The sequence below is a fragment of the Mobula hypostoma genome, chromosome 7, assembly GCF_963921235.1.
Source record: "Mobula hypostoma chromosome 7, sMobHyp1.1, whole genome shotgun sequence".
Classification (NCBI taxonomy): Eukaryota; Metazoa; Chordata; class Chondrichthyes; order Myliobatiformes; family Myliobatidae; genus Mobula; species Mobula hypostoma.
The window spans coordinates 114,157,606-114,183,870 of record NC_086103.1 but is presented as its reverse complement, the minus strand read 5'-3'; the positions used below and the strand labels follow the sequence as shown (position 1 = coordinate 114,183,870).

The window sequence follows — 26,265 nt, the reverse complement described above, 5'->3', positions numbered from 1 at the left end:
GAAAATCTTCCATACTGTCAGAAAGAGGGGTATTTAATCCTCCAACTTTCTGCATCAACAAATTGGGAGGTTGGTAAGGTAATATACAGTATTGCATCTGAGGAAAGTTAGCATATTAATTACAAAGGGGATGAATATGTTCTCAGCCTCACAATTTTGGTTTTTAAGTTTTAGTAAATTGTTGGCAGGTTTTAGAAATTTTCTTTTGATTTGACATGATACACAATATTTTGTACTTAGCTCAAAAATCCTACTTCAATATATTTTAAGTTTAGTAAATGAGACAGTAAAATGTGAAAGTAATTGTGGGGACTGAATACTTTTTGAAGGCACTTTTTATAAAAACAAAACTTGCTCAATTAAATTTCTGGAGCTGGGCCCAAGTATTTTGGTGTAGAATTCTGTTGTAAAAGAATGATGCACCCGTTTTAAGTGCAGTAAAAGTAATTGCAAGGGTAAATTTTCTTTTTCTTCAAAATTTAGTAGTTCTTTGAAAGAAACTCTAAGGTCAATTATCTGTTGGGTAAGCAAATAGTAATCCAGTCAAATTTATTTGAAAGATAGCTCTGAAGTGCAGATTGTCTTTGATGCAAACAGAATTTCTTTTACATTTTTTAATTATAGTATTAAATATTTTGATGGTTCTACTCCATAACTTGGCTACATCAGCCTAATTCTCATGCTTTCCTTACGTGAATTATACATCTGTAGGTGTAAGATCACTACTAGGTACCATTTTAAAAGTATTTAATAGACGAACACACAAAAACAAAAGTAATAAATGATTGTGCTTTATTTGCTTTATTTATTTTAAAAGTATTTTTAAAATCAGAAATGATTAAGGCCTTTGTAATTTGCAGAAAACTTAAATCTTCAACAAAAACAAAATTTTGGAAGCACTCAGTGCGTCAGACAACATCTGTGGAAAGAAATAGTGTTTATAATTCAGACAACATACATCAGAGTTGCTGGTGAACACAGCAGGCCAGGCAGCATCTTTAGGAAGAGGTGAGGTACCTCTTCCTAGAGATGCTGCCTGGCCTGCTGCGTCCACCAGCAACTCTGATGTGTGTTTCTTGAATTTCCAGCATCTGCAGAATTCCTCGTGTTTGCATTTATAATTCAGAGCTTTTGATTTTACTTCAGCATTTCGAAATCTGCCATTTGCTGCTGAATTCTATCCACTTCTGTTCTAGGGTTGTACACTTTGGGGGAAAAAAAACTCTGCTGGTTGTGATGAATGATCTCTGATGAAGCAAGAATGCTCTTTTTTTTTTCTCTTTCCACAAACACTGCCTAATTTGCTGAGTGTTTTCACACACATTTGAATTGGGAAGGACCTGCCCCAAGAGTAGATCCCACCAAACTTCCATTGGCATTTCTCCAGATCCACCAACTTTACTACTCCTTCACTGCCGACCCGTGGCCTGCATGTACCGATCCCTCCTAATGCTAATGCCTCACTCGCTTTCTGCAGTCTGCAGTATTAATAGAGTCCTTCAGCCACCATGTTAATGTCAGCCATTTTGCCCAACCACAGTAATCCCATATACTCACATAGGCAGCAATGGGCATGTTTCTTTTCCTATTTAATTATTTCTAAATGCCTCTTAAAAGTAATTGCATCTGATTCTACCACTTCCTCAGGCAACTTGTTCCAGATACCAAATACTTTTCTAAACAAAAACTTGGCTTTCAGATCTTCTTTAAGATATCATGTTTTTTTTATATCCCTACCACGGGAGAAAATTTTGATTATCTATTCTGCCCATGCTTCCCATAATATTTATTTCAGGTTTCCCCTGCTTCATGCTGGGCAAAACAACTTATTTGGGCAATATGCTGGCTAATCTCTCCAGCACAATCACATCCTTCATGGACATTACAATGATTCAATTAGATGTAACATAATTAAATAAGATTTGTATCTTTCAGTGCCTTTATTAAACTTAACAGAGGTGAGAAAGTTATTGACTGAGGCATAATCGATTCTGTTGCTGAAATGAGATGGACAGAACATACGGACATTAGTGAGCAAGCCCATCTGTCTGTTCTTGGCTGATTCAAAGAGATCTACTGGCACTCAGTTCTTCCAGCAAAAATTTGCATGGATCATCTGCATGTCTGGGATTTATTGAATGATGTGTGGAACCACATCTGTTGCCACACTCTTCCTTGTAACTCCACGCAGTGGAGTCCGCTCTTACTGAGGCTTTACAGAATTCTCACAGGGGAATTGTCTCTCCAGTCTAGTGCCAAATCCATTTAAATTTCAAGGAATCTTGGATTATAGATTAGGAGTTAACTTCTCAAATGTAAAAATTATTTTGCAGTGTTTTATGAGATTTTACTATTTTTCTGTTTATCTTATGATTTTCATTTTTTCCCCTGACTTGTAGAGACATTTGAAATAAGTTAACATTCTTAGTGGTTTCTACAAGAAACAAAGATCAGCTTGCAGCTTAGGCTGTGTCAAAACCTATCAGAACATTTTAGGTTTTGGGGCCCAGTGTTATGCCACTTGAGACCTAATCACCATCATCTTGCTGCCTGACTTGAGTATGTGGAGGGAAATTAAAGTGTTGCAGGTACTGGAAGTCTGCAATATAAAAAAACCCAGGAAAAATAGCTGGAAATATTTAACAGGGTCAGAGGTCATCTTGGAAAAGGAAACTAAATTATCATTTCAACTTCAAGTGAAAAAACCCTTGTTTCCTTTTCTGTAGATACTGCCTAACCCACTGAATAGTTGATCATTTTAAGCTTTTATTCCAGTAAGCGATGACCCATTGAGGTTGGTCTCGTGTGCATATTCAGACCAGATGAGTGTGGGTGGTGGGACAGTGGGAGGCTAGCTGGGTCTAAGAACATCTGGCTCATTGTTATTTTGTTAATATTATTTCATAATTGCTGAAATCCCAAGTGGGAGTGCAGTTAATATACAAGTTAGACTATGTTACTTTAAGGCCACAGTTTAAAAAGTAACTTATTTAGATCTTTACAGTTGGTTATGAGCTTCATAAATTGGAATGTGTTTGTTATATGCTAAAGCTATTCAGGATTTTGCATCTGCATTACTTTGCTGAATCTTTCAGAGCAAATGTTTGTAGTTTGTTATTTGATGTAGAGGTTGTTTACATTGTTTATGATGGAAAAAGGAAGAAATTTTTCACCACTGATTGTCTTTTCCCATCATTGAGAGCACAGGCAATTATTGATCCTGTAGTATGTAATGAACAGTGATCATGTAATATAAAACTTTAAGATGGAAGTGTTTCAATTTAATCCTAAATAGTGCAAATTATAAACTTGTGTTGGTGATAGTAGATTAGGAAGCTGCATACAGAGGTAAGACTGTTGCAAGCAGTGACTGACATTTAAAGAATATGTATGTAGTTTACAAGTTGTATCTGACCCTTTGAGACAAAATTAAATAATAATAAATGTTAAGGATAACATTAGAGCCTTTTAATGTTGTTAAAAGGCAGCAGTAAGCCTGTGGACTAGAAGAAAAAATTGGCAGCAAAGGATTAAGGCATTGATAAGGATAACGGGTAGGATTCAAACAACGTTTATTATCAAAGAATGTATAAATTATACAACCTTGAGATTTGTTTGCTTACAGGCAGTCACAAAGCAAGAAACCTGAAGGAATCCAATTAAAGAAAAAAATAAAAGACCAACACCCGATACAAGAAAAAAACACAAATCATGCAAACAATTGAAGTAAACAATAACATTCCGAACCCAATTGAGAGTAAAATATATAGAATAAGAAAACTGTTCTAAGATGGAACATGAAAACACAGGTAACTCTTCTGCAAAAACCATACGAAAAGGAAAAGCTGAGCCAAAGTTAACATGAGTCTCTTACAGATTAAATCAGGAAAAATTAATTTCTGGAGTGGAGCAGAGAAATTAAACAAATATTTTGTGTCTGTTTGCAGAAGAAGACGGAGAGCCTCTTGAAATTAGATTCAGGACAAAGGGGGAATTCAAAGCTATGAGCATTATTAAAAATGAGAATTGGAAAGTTCCATGTATTCCAGAATGGTTCCCATAGATTGAAAGTTAGACAATAAAACACTGTTTAAGAAAGAAGGTACAGACAGAATGGAGAAGTACTTACTAATTAGCCTGATACCAATGAATGAGAAAATTGGCTGGAAACTATTATTAAGGAAATAGTAATTGGGCACTTGGAAAATAGAGTGGGAATTTGGCAGAGTTAGCATGGATTTATAAAAAGAAATAGCAGAATAAATGAGGACAAACTAGTTGATGAATCCAGTTGGATTTTGAGGAGGCCTTTAATGAAGTCCCTTCTGAAATAATCCCAGTTATTGGTTGGATTAAGGATTGATTACTGGACAGGATGCATAGAAGCTGTGACCAGTGGATTGACTTAAAACAGGAGATTATGTGAGTAATTTGGATGAAAGATTCAAGTGTAATATATTTGTATTGGTTGCTGGCAGTGAGGGGGCTGTAGGGATGTGAGAACATGGCAAATAGAAAACAATATGAACATAATTGGTGTAATCACTTTATCAGAAAAAAAATACAAGGTCCAGTGAGAAATTGAAAGTGCTGGAGTTCAAAGTAACCTGAATGAATCACTGAAAGTTCCATGCAAGTTAAAACGCCAGTACGGGAAATTAATGGTAAATTTGTTAGCCTTTATTGGAAGAGGATTTGAGTACAACCATAGAGATGTTGCGATCCATTTACTAAAGGCCGTGGTTTAAAAGAAAACGTCTGGAAAATTATTTACAGATATGACCTAACTATTCAAAGAAGGATATATTTGCAGAGGGAATGAAGCAATGTCTAACCAGACTGATTTCTGGGATGGCGTGTTTGTAGCACAAAAAAGATGAAGCAGATTGGGCCTTAAGTATTGAGTTTTGAAGAATCGTCATCCAGACAAAATCCACAACGTTCTTATGGGAATGTTTCATTGGCTGAAGTGTCCAGAACCAGAACCCTGCTCAAAATAACACACGCAAAATGCTGGAGGAACTCATCAGGCCAGGTAGCATCTATGGGGAAAAGTGTCATTGTGTTTCGGGCCCAGACCCTTCGGCATGGTCAAAATAAGCGGTTTGGGTGTGAGAGCAGAGATGAGCAGATCTTACCGTACCTTTGCCCAGCTTTGCACATAACATGTATTGGAATTCTTTACCCAAGAGAGATGGAGGCTCAGTCACTCAATAAAAGCGAGACAGATGTTGAGGATATCAGTGAATCAAAGTTAGATCTGTTGTCACTGACCACATTTTATTAGTAATTAGTGCAGAAAACTAGGTAATTGCGAAGGGTTCACAAACTTTTTCTTGCAACTGTATAGATGTGTATATATACATATATGTACAGTATATATGTGTGTATGGGGGTCCTTAATGATGGGTGCGTCTTTTTGAGGCCTTGCTCCCTGAAGATGCCCTGGATGCAACTACAGAGGCTAGTGCCGATGACTGACTCCACAACTTTCTGCAGCTTCTTTTGACCCTGTGCAGTAACGCCCCCCCATCCCTCACCCCATACCAGATGGTGATGCAGCCAGTTAGAATGCTCTCCACCGAACATCTGTAGAAATTTGCAAGAATCTTTGGTGACATACCAAATCTCCTCAAACTCCTAATGCAATATCACGCTGTCTTGCCTTCTTTGTAGTTGCATCAGGGAAACAATAGAAGGAGAAATAGTCAACAATTTGGCACAAGAGCAGGCCATGGATCGACATGTCAGAATGGGAGTGGAAAGTAGAATTAAAATGTTTGGCCACCGGGAAGTTCTGCTTTTGGCAGGTGGAGTAGAGGTACTTGACGAAGTGGCCCGGCAATTTAGCGGTCTCACAAATGTAGAAGAGGCCGTACTGGTAGCACTGGACTACAGACAACCCAGCAGATTCACAGATGAAGTATCGCCTCACCTGGAAGGACTGCATGGGGCCATGAACGAAGGTGAAGGAGGTGGTGAACGGGCAGCTGTAGCTCTTTGGCTGTTTGCAGTGATGAGTGCCAGGAAGGACGAATGGACAAGAGAATCACGGGGGGGAGCGATCCTTGTGGAAAGCGGAGGTGGGGTGCGGAGGTAAATGTATGTTTAGTTGGAGGATTGCTTTGGAGATGGCGGAGGTTGTGGAGGATGACGATGTGTGGGATGCGGAGGCTCATGGGGTGGTAGGTAAGGACGAGAGGAACTCTATCACTGTTAATGTGATGGGAAGATGGGGTGAGTACAGATGTTCAGGAAATGGAGGAGATGCGGGTGAGGGCAGCATCAATAGTGGAGTAAGGGAAACCCCGTTCTTTGAAGAAAGAAGACATCCCTAATGTCCTAGAAAGGGAACAGTTGCAGCAGAGGTGAAGAAGAAACTCAAAAAAAGGGAATCACACAAAAAATGCTGGTGAACGCAGCAGGTCAGACCTGCTGCGTTCACCAGCACTTTTTGTGTGTGTTGCTTGAATTTCCAGCATCTGCAGATTCCCTCGTGTCTGCGTCAAAAAGCGCTCCTGATAAATGTTCCCAGTGAATGGCAGGGAGACCTGTATGATCCTCTCAGCTGTTCTCATGGTCCTTTGTAGGAACTTCTGGTCCGATGCTCGACTGCTCCCATACCAGGTGGAGATGCAACTTGCCAGGAAGCTTTCAATGGTGCTGCTGTAAAACGCAGTTCACATGGGGGTGGGGGGGGGCGGTGCGGTATTGGTGCCTCACTTGCCTCAGTCTTAGGAAGTGGAGATGCTGCTCTGTCTTCTTCTTCAGGGAGGTGATATTAAGGGACCAGGTGAGGTCATCCTTGATATGAACTCTCAGGAACTTGGTGTACTTAACTCTCTCAATGGAGGAGCCATGTAATCGTAGAGGAGGATGGTTCATCTGCACCTTCTTGAAGTCCACAATGATTCCCTTGGTCTTCTCCACATTTGGCTGTTCTCACACCAATCCACCAGTCGCTCCACTTCCTCTCTATGCTCTGTCTCGTCATCGTTCTTGATAAGTCCAACCACTGAAGGCTTGGAACATGGACTGTTCTATGTAGCTAACTAACTCAAGTAGCAATAATTCTTGGAATATAAATATATATATCTATCAGCTTCTATATTTAATTTTGAAATCACTTTTAAGGAAAAGAAAATTTAATTATATTTGAAATTATTTACCAAGGATCAATAAGTGATTTATCCAAAATCAATGATTTATCCAATGTTGGATAACTTATTTACTCCTTGTAGAGCAGCATGATAGCATAGCACTTACTGCACCCCTTCACAGTGCTAGTGAGAACCAGTTGGGGTTCAATTCTTGACGCTGCCTATAAGAAGATAGTACGTCCTCCCTGTGACTGGGTGGCTTTCCTCCGCGTGCTCAGGTTTCCTCCCACATTCCAAAGATGCATTGTTAGGAGTAGATCTGTGTTGTCACTGGAACCGTGGCAACACTTGAGGGCTCCCCGTCACAATCTTCGCTGATTTAATTTGATGCAAAGAATGGCATATTTCACTGTATGATTTCATCTTTCAATGTACATGTGGCAAATAAAGCTCGTCTTTCTTTCCTTCTTCTTGTGTTGAATTATATGTTTATCCCTCCTCCCTCTTCTATTGATTCACTGCCATATGCACTTTATTAATCTCAATGTAATTTTTGATCCTTCATTTGAGATGACATCCATGCATCTTCTATTCATTGGATTAAATACTTGTATCCTCCTTTTCTTCCCTAGTCCCCATGAAAGTTAGCAAGGTGTATAATTAGAAGTTATTGTGGTTTGATGCTTGGAAGATTCCACTGACATAAGATTGAATTCTGCCAGCAGTTATTAAAGAGGGCATACATTAAAATGGTGGTTCACATTTCTATTGTCGAAAGTCCAATCAACCTGAAAATTGGAAATAATTGACAGACTGTTTAGGCTTGGTACACTGACTCTCCTAATGCTTACAGACTGCAGAACGGACTTTGATGTAGTCAAGTTGCATATAGCTATGATTTCTGGCACTTATTCAGAATCACGGTGACTCATGCCTCTTGGAACGTAAAGTCTGAACAGATCTGGAGCAGGGCACGACTGAATAGGAACGAGGAAGGCAGAATAAACCTTTGCCTTTATTTTAATGTATGTGCTTTGTGTTCTGAGCTAAAGTATTTGGTGACAGTTGTCCAGCCGTAAATATGAAGAGAAAGCACAAGCAAATTTTATAAATGTGGAACAGATTAAGAGTTTAGGAAATAGAATAAATCAGCCGTGTTTAATTTGATTATTTATTTCAGATATATTCTTTATCAGATGCTGAAACAAAGATGGGTTGTTATTTAAGTTGGGTGAGGTGCAAACCAAGGAAAAGTTTGCTCAGCAAGGGTTGTTTTCAAGTTACTTAAACCTGCTCAATGAAGTCCAAGTTCAGGGTTGACTCCTGGAATAGCAGCCAGAGTATATGATGCAGTAAATTTGACCAAAGTTTTTGCCTTTTATTCTGATTGTGTTCATATGGGAGAGCTGATTTGTGAAACCCAGCTCTAAGCAATATCTCATTTTGTTCATGTTTGAATTAGAATAGATGTAGCGTATTGCACCAGAATGATTTTGGTATGGGCTGACTTTAGGGTAAGCAGTTACTGCTTCCTCAAGATGAATTGCAGAAGGCTTCATGCTAGACTTTTAATATTTGTTCAGTATGTGCCTTAAATCATACTGCATTGAGAATTGTCAAGAGGCTGAAGTAAAATATTTATGATCCTCGGATTCTGTTGAAAGCTTTCTATTCCATTGGGATTTTAATATTAGCTTTACTTTTTATGCTAAGTAAAAACATATGCATGGGAAAAATGACTTCAGTATAACAAAGACAACAAATATAAACATTGAATGTAAATAACAGCAGATTGGTACATATGAAGAGATATTTTGAACTATGCATGGGAAACTGATTTAGCTTTGTCTAATCATGACTGTAGTAGATTGTGTATTTAGGGTAAGACATATTTAAAATATTTTATCAAATACTTGATGTTCTAAATTACAAGTTTTAAAAATTATCTCCATAAAATCGTAGTTGTATTTTATCCAGAACTACAGTATTTATGCATGGTTCTTGAAAGAGCAAAATACAGGTTATTTATTTTATTGATGAAAAGAGGTTTGTTTATTCCTGCTTTTATAGTGTAACTTTCAGCCTCCAAGGTTGAATGGATTTCCGGAAGGTTAACTTGCTGGGCACCACCACTATGAGACGTCCTGTAGAAAAATCAAGGATCATTTGGGAAAATAAGTCATTGCCTATCTTTCAGTTAAAAAAAATTGAATGTTTCAATTTAGAAAAGTTCTTTTGTTGAGTATTTTGACCAGAAGTCATTTGGTGAAATCTTCAGGATTGTTCTCAACTAATGGCTATTTTATAGAGGAGTCTAGGTGCTCAAGTAAAAGTTTGTGTGTCGTAAAAATATAATGGAATTAATTGATCAAAAACTGATAAATGTAGATTTATACAGCAACTATGAACTAAATGAGTGACAAAACTCTTACTTTGGCTTCACACTGTGCTGCAAATGTTGATTACAGTCCAATCCAACGCAGTTCAATTGCATTTTTATTATGTGTACACAAAATATTTTTGGAGCAATGCATGGAATTCTTTCAAAGAGCATGTGCACTTTTGACTTCTAAAAAGATATATTGACCTCTTATTTAAATTGGACATTGGAATGACTTTCTTTTTGTTATAATTTTCGTCTGGTGCCATGGTTCATGTAACATTCCCCGATTTGCTTATACTCCCGGTACAGTAGCTCTACATTTAATTTATTTCAAGATTCCCAACAGTGAGATTTAGCAGCTTTCACAGAGCATCCAGGTTTCAAAATCACCACTTGATATACTTCATTGAATTAAATAAATAGGTAAAGGATCTATTTAATGATCAGCAGGCCTTGTATTGTGCAAAATGACTCTGATACTGAAAATTAACTTTTACCATTGGAGTCTAATTGTAGTTGTTGGAAATTTAAAGGAAATAATTAATTCCGTAAACTTTCTCTTTTCCTCTTTTATTACCTCTTCAAAACCAATTTTTTTACGCATCATTTCATTTTTCTGTGAATTGGATAAAGTAGTTTACATTTATGGTTTAGTTATTATGGCAGACTTTACAAAATCATAGAGCTGGAGATATATAATTTTAAAAGTGTCATGTAACATTATCAGATTTTAGAAGGTAAGGTTATGGGTCCACCCATGTAACTGTTTGACACAGAGGGAACCTTTTTGACATGCAGTGCTATGCCCTGAAGAGTTCAGTCAAAAAAGTAATTACTTGTTTTTGAAAGTATGTTTTTTTTAAACTTTGCCATCAGCATTATTTAAAGCTAGGAATTTAATTGCTGCTTCTGTTGTAAGACAGGCACGAGCAGGTCCAGTGGCACTCCACCCTCCTCATCCCAGTTCCAGTATCACCCACCACGGCAGTCTCACTTTAAAGTGCTGCTGCAGGGACCGTTTCTGAAACCTTTTTTTAACTTTTACTTGCAGGCCTGGATCAAATGATGTGATTAAGATGGCCTGGATTTTGGGGAAATATCTCTGCAAATTTGATGTTCTCCAGAATTGCCCCAGATACCAAGAGTAGCCTTAGCATTGTTGTTATTGAATGCTGCACAACTGTGAAGTCCAGTGGAGGAGTGTGAAACTGCAGCAGTTCCAGTAGACGGCTCCGGCTCTGGCTCTGGCTCTACCATTGGAGGGTCCTGGTGCTTTTTGGAACTATATGTGACTGTTGAAATGGCAAATTTGGGATGAAGAACCACAAAAAGCATGACCATTTTCTGATGTCAGCACAGAATGTGGACAGGTCCCCAATTAACACTAATTCCAGAGCAAAGAGGGTCCTAATAAACAAATATTATATTGGATTCATTCAACGCAAGACCAATGCTCAGTCCTCTTGGATTTGGAGTATCTTCAGCAAATATCCTTCTGAGGTTCACGGTCTCCTGTGCGCTGTGGTGTTCCCAGATGTTCTGTGAAGGATTATGCTTTTTGGTTGGTTACTTGACAGATGCTTGCCATTCAGAAGTTTGTTTCAGCACATTATGATATATTCATTTCACCTTGAATGTATACTGTGGTAAAACTCAAAACAAAAACTGGACCAAGAAATTGCAAAGTATCCTACCTTGCTCTGATGGCCTTGATGATGTCAGATAGAAGTTGCTGACTTCACTTGTGCAGTACAAAAAAATTGGACCACATGTGCAGTTCCCTGTCAATTATCTAGCAATTTGTAATTGAGGAAATAAAGCAATTAAAAAAGAAACACAAATTACTCACATACTGATTTTGCCAGTAAGTATGTGCAAAAAGCAATGTATGCATGCATGCACCATGCTAATAACTTAGCAACTGAAACTGCAGCAGAGAAGAATGCATGCAGTCTTCTAATTTACTTTAGTGGTCAGTTGTAACTGGAAAGCCCGAGCAAGGAATGTGACTAAAGCCTGAAAGTAATTGAATGCTGATATCAGTTATTGCTTAATAGCAAATGGACTCTTGACCTAATTGGACAAAACGTTCTTTTTGCAACAGAATAATACTGAATTGTGCTATATGATTCCTGCCCTTATAAAACAGATGCCTTATAATGCAGTGTCTGTAGAATTGTGTTGCATTATTAACTTATAAATTTTGACTTTTTTTAAACAGAAACTCAAATGTTAGCTTTAGAGAATTATGTTTAAATCTGGTATTTTGTATTTGCTTTTCAGACTTGTCCGCAGCAGTTCAGAGGTTTTCACAGTCACTACAGGATTTCCAGTTTGAGTGCATTGGTGATGCAGAGACTGACGATGAAATAAATATCGGTAAGTCTTAATTTTGAAAATAATACCTTTGCTTATTATTACATACTAGTATCAACAAGCTTTCTACCCAACTTTTCCCACTATTCCACTCTTCAGAAGTGATTCATTGCACACAGAGGTAGAAGAAACCTCAACTTTATTAGTTTGACTGCCTAGAGCTATTGTTGACAAAAGGCAGAAAACACCTCCTGTCTCTCTTCTGAAACGTTTTAATTAAAGCATTGCCTCTTGCCGGAATACAATTCTACAAGAGCTGGAAATCTTGGTGAAAGTGGGCCATTCTTCTCATATGATGTTACACAATTATTGAGCCATTGAGGAAGTATGCTCCATCCCCCGCACGTTATTTCCCTGTAATATAAATTCATCTGGATGCAAGCATATTAACTTGGAACATAATGCACTTAACATAGGAAGGTTAATGTGCCGCAGGAAAATAGTGTCTGTCAGACTCTGCCCATTCATGTTCAACTCAAACCATGTTGCTTTAGCTGCTGACACTTCATGAATTCGCCCTGTATTTTAAAACACTCTCTTTATCCATTATTTGGCACATTCTACAGTTGCTAGCCTGTTGTCAAATGCCTTGGACCAGCATGCAGCTAAATCTTGGATACCTATTCCACTTACTACATAATCACCTAAGGCTATATCCTTGATAATGTTTTTGGACCACACAGGTTTATGGATAATATTGGCATAGTGAGGCAAAGAACAGGATGATCAGGAAATCTGCTTTAAAGAAGAGAGGTAGATCACAAAGGATTTTAGGGAAGAGTTTCCAAAAGCAGTTCTGCAGCATTTGTAGTTCAACAGAGTTGATTGAAAAGTAACTTCCTGCCTAAGATTCACTTTATTAACTTATCAACACAACTCTTCCTGAAATATTGCTTGCTGTAGTTTATAGTGCCGCATTTTTGTCAGGTGAATGAATAGACAGTCTGCTTGGTTTCACCATTAGATTTGCGCATTGGGAAGCCAAACCCACCATCCTTAAACCACTGAAAAAGATCCTTAGTATTTGTCAGCTTTAGTGGTGCCCGTTCGTGAAATGTTGTCCACTCATTACCTTTCCAGATTTGGAATATGATGACTGGCTCAATTACAGAGGAGCACATTAATTTGTGATGCTAGGCCTCCACTCTGTTGACCAACACTCTGCCAGAATCTGCATTGGGATCTTAGACATAGACATAAGAGTAAAACAGCATGAAAGCAAACCCTTTAGCCCAGCTGGTCAATACTGACCAAGATGCCTAATCTAAGCTAGTTCCATTTACCAGAATTTGGCCCATAATCTCTTCAACCTTCTCAATGCATGTACATGACCAACTGTCTTTTAAATTTTGTTATTGGACCTGCCTCAACCACTTCACCTGGAAGCATATTCCAAAAATATGTCACCATGTGCATAAAAAAATTACCCCCAAAGTTCATTTTAAATCCTTCCCCCTTTTAAACTTATGTCCTCTAATTTTTGATTCTCCAAAGTTGTGTAAAAGACGATGAATTTACACTTTTTTTGCCCTTTATGACTTTATACACTTGTATAAAATCACCTCTGACTGCTACACTCTAAAGCACTGAAGTGCCAGCCTGTCCACCTTCTCCCTATATGTCAGTCTTTCAAGACGAACGTTTGCCGAAACAAATCTTCTACTGCCGGCTTAAAGAAGGCAAACCGTAAAAGAGGCGGACAACAGAAGAGATTCAAAGACGTCTTAAAAGCCAACATGAAGAAATGTAACATCGACATCAGCAATTGGGAAACCAATGCCAAGGACAGGAAACTCTGGCAAGCCGTCATCCGAGAAGGAACAGCAACTTTCACAGCCAACAGGTGTGCAGAATTAGAAGAAAAGAGAAGAAAATGGAAAGAGAGGCAGTAACAACCAAAGCCCGATCTGCCATCTGGAACTACCTGTCCTGAATGCGGAAGAACTTTCAAATCCAAGATTGGACTCATAAGCCACTTGAGAGCCCATAAATAGATCAACAGAATGAAGGCCATCATCCTCAACCTCGAGGGATCGCCACAACGATATGTCAGTCACTTAAGTCCAGCAGCAGCCCTGCATTCTTTACAGTGTATTAAGATGTTTCCTATACCAGGACAACCAAAACGGAGCAAAATACTGGGTCCCTCACCAGTGTCCTGTATAACTTACCAACTTTTATGTTCGGTGCTGTGACTGATGATGGTCAGCATGACAAAAGCCTTTTTCACCATCCTGTCTCCTGTGGCTGCACTTTTAGGGAACACCATGTACTTGCACTCCAAGGTCCCTCAGTTTTGCCAGCACCTTCCAGGACTCTGCCATTCCCTGTCCTATTTGGATTTGACTTTCCAAAATATAACAGGTTATACTTACTTGAACTAAACTCCATTTGCTACTGGTCAGCCCACATACTCGGCTGATCAACTTCCCCGTGTAATTTTTGACATCCTTCTTTACTGTCCACTGTGCAATGTATCACCTGCTGCAAACTTATAAACCATGCCTTATACATTTTAACCAACAGTTGATTGAAGCATGCCTATGAAAATGATACCGATTTCTTTGGAGCAATGATTTTCTGGGAAGGGGTTGGGAAATGGGTATTGTTGGGGCAGGAGATGGGGAGTGTGATGGCGTTGGGGTTTGTGGCTTATGCTTTGTCTTGTACTGATTGGAACCCTGACCAGCCAGTAGACCTTGCAGTTTTGCCTTGGGACGTGACTGGTTTTGTGACAAAGGGCATGATCCTTTAATTTGAATGCTCAAAGTAGTTTGGCTGTAATTCAAGGAGGTTTAAAATTTTCCATTCTTTTCCAGCTATACAATTGATTCTACCTTCTGAAACTATTAGCAGATAAACTGTACCTCAATAATTTTGTTAGTAATGGATCAGATGAATTGTTTTTGGAAAAAAATATTTATATATTTAATTTTAGAAACATTTTCAAATTCAGTCATTTAAAAATAATTTTCACCTAAAACTGATACAGAAAGTTAATAAACTATTGATATGAATGTCAATGGCTGCACTCTATATGGTTTTTATTACTCATCCCCTAAGGTTTAAACTAAATGGTTGAGATCATTCCTGAGGAGTCCTGAGCTTTGCAGTGAAGAAGTAATTTCAAACTATTTTCGTATATTAAAACAAGTAATCCAGGAATTGTCAAAACAAATACTGGAAGCCAAGTAACAATTACAGCTCTTCTATTTTATTATATTTCTGATAATTCTATTCCCCGAGCATCCATATGTTCCCTTAGATGAAAAATATACCAATAAAACACGATATGTAGATAATTGACACAATATGTAGATAAGGCTACAAGAGGAGAGGCTGTACTTGATTTGGTATTGGGAAATGAACCTGGTCAGGTGTCAGATCTCTCAGTGGGAGAGCATTTTGGAGATAGTGATCATAATTCTATCTCCTTGACAATAGCATTGGAGAGAGATAGGCACAGACAAGCCAGAAAAGCGTTTAATTGGAGTAAAGGGAATTATGAGGCTATCAGGCAGGAAATTGGAGGTTTAAATTGGAAACAGATGTTCTCAGGGAAAAGTACGGAAGAAATGTAGCACATATTCAGGGAATATTTGTGTGGAGTTCTGCATAGGTGTGTTCCAATGAGACAGGGAAGTAATGGTAGGGTACAGGAACCATGGTGTACAAAGGCTGTAATAAATCTAGTCAAGAAGAAAAGAAAAGCTTACAGAAGGTTCAGAGAGCTAGGTAATGTTAGAGATCTAGAATATTATAAGGCTAATAGGAAGGAGCTTAAGAAGGAAATTAGGAGAGCCAGAAGGGGCCATGAGAAGGCCTTGGCGGGCAGGATTAAGGAAAACCCCAAGGCATTCTACAAGTATGTGAAGAGCAAGAGGATAAGATGTGAAGGAATAGGACCTTTCAAGTGTGACAGTGGGAAAGTGTGTATGGAACCGGAGGAAATAGCAGAGGTACTCAATGAATACTTTACTTCAGTATTCACGATGGAAAAGGATCTTGGTGATTGTAACGATGACCCGCAGCAGACTGAAAAGCTTGAGCATGTACGTGTTAAGAAAGAGGATGTGCTGGAGCTTTTGGAAAGCATCAAGTTGGATAAGTCACCAGGACCGGATGAGATGTACCCCAGGATACTGTGGGAGGCGAGGGAGAAGATTGCCGAGCCTCTGGTGATGATCTTTGCATCATCAATGGGAATGGGAGAGGTTCCGGAGGATTGGAGGGTTGTAGATGTTGTTCCTTTTCTCAAGAAACGGAGTAGAGATAGCCCTGTGGTTGGTAAGTTGATGGAGAAGGTCCTGAGAGGCAGGATTTATGAACATTTGGAGAGGTACAATATGATGAAGAGTAGTCAGCATGGCTTTGTCAAGGGCAGGTCATGCCTTACGAGCTTGATTGAATTTTTTGAGGATGTGTCTAAACACATTGATGAAGGAAGAGCAGTAGATGTAGTGTATATAGATTTCAGCAAGGCACTTGATAAGTTACCCCATGCCAGGCTTGTTGAGAAATTAAGGAGGCATGGGATCCAAGGGGACATTGCTTTGTGGATCCAGAACTGGCTTGCGCACAGAAGGCAAAGTGTGGTTGTAGACTGGTCATATTCTGTATGGAGGTCGGTCACTAGGTGGAGTGCCTCAGGGATCTGTTCTGGGACCCTTAGACTTAGTGACTTTTATAAATGACCTGGATGAGAAAGTGGAGGGATGGGTTAGTAAATTTGCTGATGACACAAAGGTTGGAGGTGTTGTGGATAGTGTGGAGGGCTGTTAGAGGTTACAGCGGGGCATTGATAGGATGCAAAACTGGGCTGAGAAGTGGCAGATGGAGTTCAACCCAGGTAAGTGTGAAGTGGTTCATTTTGCTAGGTCAAATATGATAGCAGAATATAGTATTAATGGTAAGACTCTTGGCAGTGTGGAGGATCAGAGGAATCTTGGGGTCTGAGTCCATAGGCACTCAAAGCAGCTGCGCAGGTTGACTCTGTGGTTAAGAAGGTGTACGGTGTATTGGCCTTCATCAATCATGGAATTGAAGTTAGGAGCCTATGGTAAGCCTATGGTTAGGAGCCGAGAGGTAATGTTGCAGCTATATAGGACCCTGGTCAGACCCCACTTGGAGTACTGTGCTTAGTTCTGGTCGCTTCATTACAGGAAGGATGTGGAAGCCATAGAAAGGGTGTGGAGGAAATTTACAAGCATGTTGCCTGGATTGGGAAGCATGCCTTATGAGAATAGGTTGAGTGAACTTGGCCTTTTCTCCTTGGAGCGACGGAAGATGAGAGGTGACCTTATAGATGTGTACAAGATGATGAGAAGCATTGATCGTGTGGATAGTCAGAGGCTTTGTCCCAGGGCTGAAATGGTTGCCACAAGAGGACACAGGTTTAAGGTGCTGGGGAGTAGGTACAGAGGAGATGTCAGGGGTAAGTTTTTTACTCAGAGAGTGGTGAGTGTGTGGAATGGGCTGCCAGCGACGGTGGTTAAGGAGGATACAATAGGGTCTTTTAAGAGACTTTTAGTTAGGTACATGGAGCTCAGTGAAATAGAAGGCTATAGGTAAGCCAAGTAATTTCTAAGGTAGGGACACGTTTGGCACAACTCTGTGGGCCGAAGGGCCTGTATTGTGCTGTAGGTTTTCTATTTCTGATGGAGAGCGTGCAAGGGAGCCAGCCGGATTCGAACTTGGGACCTCTTGCCCCGAAGTCCAACGCTGATGCCACTACGCCACCAGCCGGCTCATCTGTACTAACACTATATTAATATCAATAGTGCTATAGTCGTTTGTTAAGTGTCGTGTTGTATGATGTAGATGATCATAGTCTTGACCATGATTGCTTTTGGCAATTTTTTTCGGCAGTAGTGGTTTTCCATTGTGTTCTTCTGGGCAGTGTCTTTACAAGAAGGGTGACCCCGGCCACTATCAGTACTCTTCAGAGATTGCCTGCCTGGTGTCAGTGGTCACATAACCAGGACTTGTGATATGCACCAGCTGCTCATATGACCATCCACCACCTGTTCCTGTAGCTTCACGTGACCCTGATCGGGAGGCTAAGCAGGTGCAGCACCTTGCCCAGGGGTGACCTGGAGAGTAGCAGGGGGAGGGAACGCCTTATACCTCCTTTTGGTAGAGTCATATCTCCGCCCCACCACCTTGATGTTATAGTACTAATACTATAACACAACATATAGCAATGGCAATAGATGTATCAGGCAAGGCCAAACAGGTTATTTTCATGTGTCGATTCTCCAGCCACCTGCTGCACACACAGACTGACAGCTAATCAGGAATGAGTCCTTTCCATTCCTAATTGACCAGCAGCAATTGGTAATCAGGTATAAAAACAGAAAATGCTGGAAACAGTGAACAAATTGAGAAGCATTTGTGGAAAGTGGAGGAAAAAAACAGTGAATTTCAAGATGAAGATCTTTGAGTAGAACTGGGGAAGAGAGGAAAAACTATTAAGTTGCACAGGTGGAAAGGGAAGGATGGATTGGTCAAAAGTTTCTTAACTGAGGTCGGGGTTGTTGTGGTAATAAATTGTCGATGTTATGCTGTGAACTTGTCGGTGGGAGAATTAGAGAGAGAAAATGAGTGAAAAACTGAGGAGATGAGGGCAGTTAGAGAGTAAGCATACTCATAAAGGGATATTAGCATTGCAAAATGCAGGGCTAATGGGTGTGTCAACAGGTTGGGTTATGCTAACAGAGGGACGAAAGCGACCCAGTGTCATGGATAGAAGTGGCTAGTGTTAAGATAGACAGAGAAAGTGACTTAGTTGACGTAGAATTCCACATTGAGTCTGGGAGGTTGTACCACACTCAGAAGGAAGATTAGGTGCAATTCCACAAACCTGTGTTGGTCCTGATTATAACTGTGTTAGGAATCTAGAGACAGGTTATTCAGAGTGGGAACAGGATGGTGAATTATGATTGCATTTTACCTATTGTAATCCCATGCTTGGAGTACGTGACTTTCATTGCTGTACCAAGTCCTTCTATAAGCCGTGTTAAACATGGATTATTTTTATGTGGGACTCTTAAGTCCTGGGATAATTCTAATTTCTTCTTTATTTGCTAATTTTTTCCATCTTCTCACGAGCAACATATTTTACTTTTAGGAAGCTCGTGGTTATTTCTGCATTCCTATAGTGTGGGTGATAGAGCAGTAGTTTTTGTCCACTCATTTCAGCAGATGGATTGTTAGGTGCGATTTCCTGCATTTGCTTCCTGCCAAAATACAGAAATGGCTGTTCAGTTCTTTGGAGATCTTTTTTAATTTGCAGTCAAATGAAAAGGAAGGTGTTGGGGAGAGAATAAAACTTCCTGTCAATAGTTTGATGGGAGAATAGCGGCCATATGCGTATATTTTTTAAAAACTATTCAGTCTGAACATGTATTTATAGAATTTTGTGTTATTAAAATTCTAAATATTGAAATTTGCAGGAAAGGTAATTTGGGCGATTGCGTCCATGCTAATCTAAACAAGGTAGTTCTTGGATCCTATCTACCACCCTTTTCTAAGATGGTAGAATTTTACTTTTCAGTTAGTTTCTAACCTCATTAATTTTTGAGAATGATTTATTTGTGTAGGTTTTCTTAATTAAGATATACACATGAATAGATCATTTATTATTACTGCTGGTGTACATTATTTTAGCTATTTTCAATTTTATGTAAAATTCTGAAGTATTATTGCAGTGTAGTTTTGTACAAGCAATCGATCAGCAAGACTAAGATAGAATGGGGTAGAAGAAAAGCAGAATTAGATAATAACAAGGGCTTGTGTTAGTATGGCAACTTTAACTGAATACAAATCCAAAGGCACTTCAGAAATTACTACAAATATAATTTAACAATAAGCCATTTAAGAACTGATGTGATAGGTGACAAAAGCTTGTTCAATGAGGAAGTTTTTAGAGAGAAGCAACCAAATGCCGCAGGAACTCAGCAGGCCAGGCAGCATCTATGGAAAAGAGTATTGTCGACATTTTGGACCGAGACGCTTTGGCAGGACTGGAGAGAAAAAAAGCTGAGGGGTGGATTTAAAATGTGGGGGCAGGGGAGAGAGGAACACAAGATGATAGGTGTTGTCCTCCAACCTAAGTGTGGCCTCATCGCAACAAGCAATTGATGAGCTGTGGACAGACAAATCGGAAAGGGAAGTAGAATTAAAATGGGTGGCCACTGGGAGTTCCTGCTTTTTCCGGCAGACAAAAAGTTGGAGGAACAACACCTTATATTCCGTTTGGGTTAGCCTCCAACCTGATGGTATGGCCTTGCACGTCCATTGACTCCCTCTGGTGCTCCTCTGCCTATTCTTTCTTCCATGGCTTTCTGTCTCTTTCACCTATCAACCTCCCAGCTCTTTACTTCCTCCCTCCCCCTTCAGGTTTCACCTATCACCTTGTGATTCTCTCTCCCCTTTTAACTCTACTCAGCTTTTTTTTCCAGTCCTGTCGAAGGGTCTTGGTCCAAAACATCGACTGTACACTTTTCAATTGATGCTGCCTGGCCTGCTGTGTTCCTCCAGCATTTAGTGTGTGTTGCTCTGATTTCTAGCATCTGCAGACTTTCTTTTGTTTGTGAAGTTTTAGAGAGATTCAGGATGAATAGAATAGAAGTCGGAATGTTTGGGGGGGAGGAATTCCAGAGCTCAGAGCCATGGTATCAGGAAGCATGGCCACCAAAAACAGTTGAGTTTAGTATGGATAGATAAGGGTGTATTATACAAAGGCCTTTTCCAGAAACTCTCACTGTTATTGGTACTTAAGCCGGAGGCAACAAATGCTTGTGCATAAGAGTGGAACAGCTGAGGTCAATTCCAGTGCACCCCCCAGTTCTCCTTTGATTTATCCTCATTGCACTTGAGGTCATCCAGAGCCTGCTAGGTGTGTTCTAATTCACACATTATCTGCAGATTGACTTTGATATTTGGTTAATAAATACTCCAGTTTTGAAATTTGAGCATTATTTTGAAGTCACTCCCAAGTTATAGCTTTTCTTTCTTTTCAAATTTTTAAATTATTTTTTTTCCAAAATAAACACGAGTATATTGAAGTAAACAACACTTCCAATGTCTCAAGAAAAAAAACATTATATAAAGATTGAAAAAATTTTGTGATGGAAAAACACCCTACTAAGCAAGAAAAGTGGGGAAAAAAGAAAAATCCCATTAGGTATTCAACCCCAGAGTTGTGCATCATACATAAAGCTTCTGAAGATAAACATCAAACCACCAACAAAAAAAAGTACCAAAAAATTTACAATTAGATAGTGGAGAATCCATCAATTAACTCAAATGATAATAACGAGCAAATGAACCCCATCTTTTCTCAAAATCAAACATAGGTTCAAAGGTTTGACTTCTAACTAAGACATAGCATCACTTGAGAGAACCACTGTGACAAAGTGGGAGCAGATGTATCCTTCCACTTCAACAAAATGGCCCTGCTAGCTATCAATGTAACAAATGCAATAACATGTTGGTCAGACACAGAGATACCATGGGTATTTTGAGGAATTATTCCAAAAAGCACAGTTAATTTGTTAGGTTGTAAATTAATTTTAAGTGCTTTAGAAATTGTCGAAAAAAAACTGACTTTCAGAACTGTTCCAGTATAGAGCAAGACCAAAACATGTGTCAGTGTAGCTGTCTCAGTTTCACATCTATCACAATAACTATCAACATTAGGGAATATTTTAGACAATCTCTCCTTCGTCAAATGGTAATGATGTACAATTTTAAATTGAATCAGTGAATGACTAGCCCGAGTTATAGCTTTTCAGTCACTGTCTTTCTTCCAGCTCTATGTTTTTTTTCAAACTTTCTGCACTCTTCCATTTCTGGAATTTACATTAGCTGTTCCTCTCTGCTCTGTCCCCCCAGTTAGGGTGCACTTTAAACCTTTCATTGTGACCAAAATTTTCATCATTTACCCCCTAAGCTTTTATGGCTGAGTGTTATGAATTGTTTGATGAAAAGCCTTGCAATGTTCTGCCAAGGTACACAGAAAAGTACAGTGCAGGTTCAGGTCTTTGGCCCACAATGTCTGTACTGACCATGATGCCAATTTCAGCTCCTTCCATCTATGTGAACGTGATCTATATTGCTTCTGTCCCCACTTATTCTTGTGTCTGTCTAAATGCCTCAAATGTTGCTCTCATCTGTTGTTTCCACCACCTCACCTGGCAGCATGTTCTAAGCAGCTACCACTGTCTGTGTGTATATTTAAAAAGAAGAAAACTTGCTTTGCCCTTTGCAAAGCTATGCCCCCTCACATTTGACACTTCTACCCATAGATGCTGTCATAATTTTATGTACTTCTATCGGTGGAAAAAAACACTTTCTTGTATTCCCTTTTGAAGCTCAGAATATTTACTGTAGGTCTTAAAGTGATTAAGATAATTCTTGTAAGGTTTGTAAGAGTATTTTAAGTCATTAACCTAGAAAGTTCTTTTAATTACATGATGCTCTTTCAACTGAATCTCTTCATAATAGTCCAAGGGAAAATGCACTTCGATCCTCATGCGACCCACTGCAGTATTAAATGGTGGGTCTGTTACGTAAGTGTTTAGTGCAAGCAAGCATTTAACATTAGCATGTAGCCTACTGCATAGTCTTGCTGCTTTTGAAGTTCTGCATTTCAATATGCATTCACAGAAATCCCAGTGCTGCTGTGGGTTATATGGGCCAGTGAAGCAACGGATGATGTTGGCTTGAAAAATTCCAGCCAATATGTACGAGAGATCTCTGGTGGAACACTTTAAAACAATAATTAGGTTGTGTGGTTGTTACAGAACTGTTGCTTATAATTATTCAGCAATGGAAACGTTTGAAGTACTTTCTTTTAATTCATTTATGTGAAAGATACCTGTTAATTTAAAATAAATGCAACTTCAGTCTTGTTCTATTGGGACTTGTGTTTTTTTAAAGAAACATTTTTCTCTTATCAAACACCTCTTTAGAGTTATAATCATTCAGGAAGTGTTAGGGATATTTTCTGTTAATACATTATGGATTTGAAGTTGCTAGGTTTTGTATTTGATGCCCTTTTGTTTCTTAAGACATAAATTGGTGGGGAAGAGAGTGGTTGGTGGTCTGCTACTCTGTAATTTACTTCATTTTTACTTTCGAAAGCTGTGATTGAAGAAATGTTGAAGGTCAACTCAAGTAGATTAGGTCTCTTGAGAGCTGACATCTGTTAACTGTTAACAAACCAAATGGTAAAATCCCAGCATTGATGAATGTGGGGACTAAGCTGTTTTATTTTGAATTTCCAACCCTAATGACCTTTTGTGCGAAATTTGTAATGTTTTGAATTTAAGGTCAAACTTTGAACTGCTCAAGTGATATTGAAGAAGTGGGAAACCATGCTGATGCTGACAGTGACTACTCTACATGTTGTGGTGGGATAGATGATCTAATATGAAGTAAACTTCCCAAACAGGAAAACATCTTGTTGCTTGTCATAGTTCATCTTTTTTCTCGTTGTCATGAAGATTCCTTTGAGCACTGCATATCCAGTTCTATCCACGTGTGGACAAAAACAGTTGTTTTCTGCGAATTAAAGCTATAACTACTTGATTTGCCACAGTGATTTTGATGCCACTGACATGACCCACTGGAAATTACTTTCTTGTTACTTTGTGTGGTATTTGAAAAATTTTGTCTTCCAATTTTATTTCTAAAGTTAAGTTTAATGAGGCTCTGTTACCATTGTGGAGTCTGAAAATGTGTCGCGAATGAGCTACCCTTCTCTCCAAGGAGTGTTTGCATTCGTGCAGTATATCATATTTATGGGTGAGGCACAATACTCAAAGCAGTTTGGTCATTATAAAGTGATTGCATTAGTAATCCTGGCTTGTTTAGAGAGACCTTAACGAGAGATTATTGTTCCACAGCTGTTGTTTCATTTTGGTATTTATCATTATCTTGGTTAGTTACAGTGATGAATTTGGTTTTGTTTTTGTATGGCCTTCACTATTTTCAGAATTTAGTTTTTTTGGAAATAATTTGGAAAATCTGTGGCTGAGCTGGTTGATGTTTGGGATGAGTTGTTCTCCGATTTTGACGAATGACTTGCAAACATTTGTCACCATAAGAGGAGATATCATCAGTGCTCTGTTAATTTGTGATGAGTCCTCCAAATGCTTGGCCTTTATATACTTACCAATCAGCTGATTGGTCATCATTACGGAAACTCACATGTGATTGGTTCTGTGGTGAACTCCATGCGTTCTGGTCTGGAATTTTTGCAGGCATTGTCTCATAAATGGGATTGAGGTCCGCATGTCCATTTACAGAATTGTTTTTTTTTTCAATATTTTTATTGATTTCTTACATAAAAGAATACAGAATACAGTGGGATATATAATACATATCAATTACAATATATTGGAATTGCAAATATAGTCTCATTGTTCCATATCTGTATACATTAAATTTAAACATAATATTGAAAAGAGATAATTTTATTATACAAAAAAATCTAAACCACTACCAGAAAAAAAACAGCTGTTTGGTTTTTAAAAAAAGAAAAGGAAAAAATCCTTATCATATAATAAAGCATATTATTAGCCAACATCTGCACTTAATAGTAAATCAAAGATTTTGAAAATAATTCAAAAAAGGTCCCCACAATATTAAAAAATCTTGTCTAAGTTCAGAAATTGAACAGCGAATTTTCTCTAAATTTAAGCATGACATAACATCATGTAACCAATGAGTATGACTAGGTGGATTGGCATCCTTCCACTTCAGCAACAATGCCCTCCTGGCTATGAGAGAAATAGAGGCCAAAATATGCAAATCATGTGACTCCAAAATAATATCATTTCCTCCAACAATACCGAATAAGGCAGTCAAAGGATTAGGTTTAAAATTTACTTAAAAAAGCACCAAAAAAGTTTGGAATACTTCCTTCCAATATTTTTCAAAACTCGGACAAGTCCAAAACATATGAATTAGTGAAGCTTCTCCATTATTATATCTATCACAATAGGGAGATATATCCCAATGAAATCTCTTACTATCTCTTCTTTCAGTTGGTCCTGACAAAGGGTCTCAGCCTGAAACGTCGACTGTACCCCTTCCTATAGCTGCTGCCTGGCCTGCTGCATTCACCAGCATTTTGTGCGTGTTGCTTACATTACCAGCATCTGCAGATTTCCTCGTGTTTGCGAGCTTATCTTTAGTCATGTGGGCCCTATGAACCACTTTAATTTGCAGAAGGGAATGCTGGGGACATAACGATGAGGTATTAACCAATTTAAAAATTTCATTCCAAGTATCCTCAGAAATTGGAATCTGTAAATCTTGTTCCCAGAGATTTTTAATTTTGTCTAAAGGGATATTTCTCATTCCCGTGCTGCAGTGTGTTTCTGCTCTTCAGAACAAAATTTTGATGCAGCTCTTCCTGTGTGCATTTGGATGGCTGGTGTGATAGTTTAGGATCTGATTTGTATGTGTTCCCTTACGATAAACGGAAATGTCCAAAGTGCCGCCTGTGTTCCTATTGACAAGCACATCCTAGAATGCCTTTTTCTCCCCCTGTTGTTGGATACATGTTCTACGTTGTCTGCAGTTGGATCATACAAATAGTATTTTGGGGGCCTCAGTTTTCCTGTGAGAGTTTGACTGGGGTGTGCATACCTCACACTGGAAGACCATTTTCAAGATGAAGTAAAAGACCACAAGCTGAGATTGTGTTGGCACTTGTATGCATAATGTGTCAGGGGATTCTAGTCAATGGGGAATGCAGTGATGTCAAACTTAAAACAATACTCATTTCATGGCATTCAATGGGCAAACAATGATTGTGGGAACATTTCAGCAAAAGCAGTGATACAGCACTAACCTTAATGCATACGTCTTTGGAATATGGGAGGAAACTGGATCACCCAGTGCAACCCACATGGTCATGGGGAGAACGTACAAACTTCTCACAGGCAGCCGTGGAGTTGAAACCGGGTCGTTGGCGCTGTAATATTGTTACAATCACAGCCTCACTACCGTGCCAGTCACAAGTATAGGGACCCCATTTCGACCTTTGTGTCTGGAACTTGCACGTTCTCCCAGTGACGCTGCGCATTTCTGCCATGTGCTAGTTTGCTCTCATCCTAAAGATATGCTGGATGGTTAATAGGTCACTGTAAATGATCTCTCGCTGTAGGTAAAGTGGTAGAAGAATCAAAGATCAGTAGATGGGAATGTGGAGGAGAATAAATAACAGAAGTATATATGGGTTCAGTGGTTCAATTTAATACCAGAGATTGCATATGGTATACAACCTGAAATTCTTACTCTTCACAGACATCCAGCAAACTGAAAAAACCCAAAGAATGAATGGCAGAGAGATCAGAACCCCAAAGCCCCCACCCCAGCACAAGCAGCAGC

The 26,265-nt window shown here is 39.0% G+C and overlaps 1 protein-coding gene across 3 annotated transcripts in view; it reads left to right on the top strand.

Moving 5' to 3' along the window:
* Positions 1–26,265, top strand: part of arhgap42a (Rho GTPase activating protein 42a) — a 307,232-nt gene that overhangs the window by 102,526 nt on the left and 178,441 nt on the right. For all 3 annotated transcript variants that reach the window (XM_063053810.1, XM_063053809.1, XM_063053808.1), the window contains exon 2: positions 11,767–11,862. In XM_063053810.1, coding sequence (XP_062909880.1) covers positions 11,767–11,862 — 96 coding nt within the window. The remainder of the gene's footprint in view (positions 1–11,766; positions 11,863–26,265) is intronic.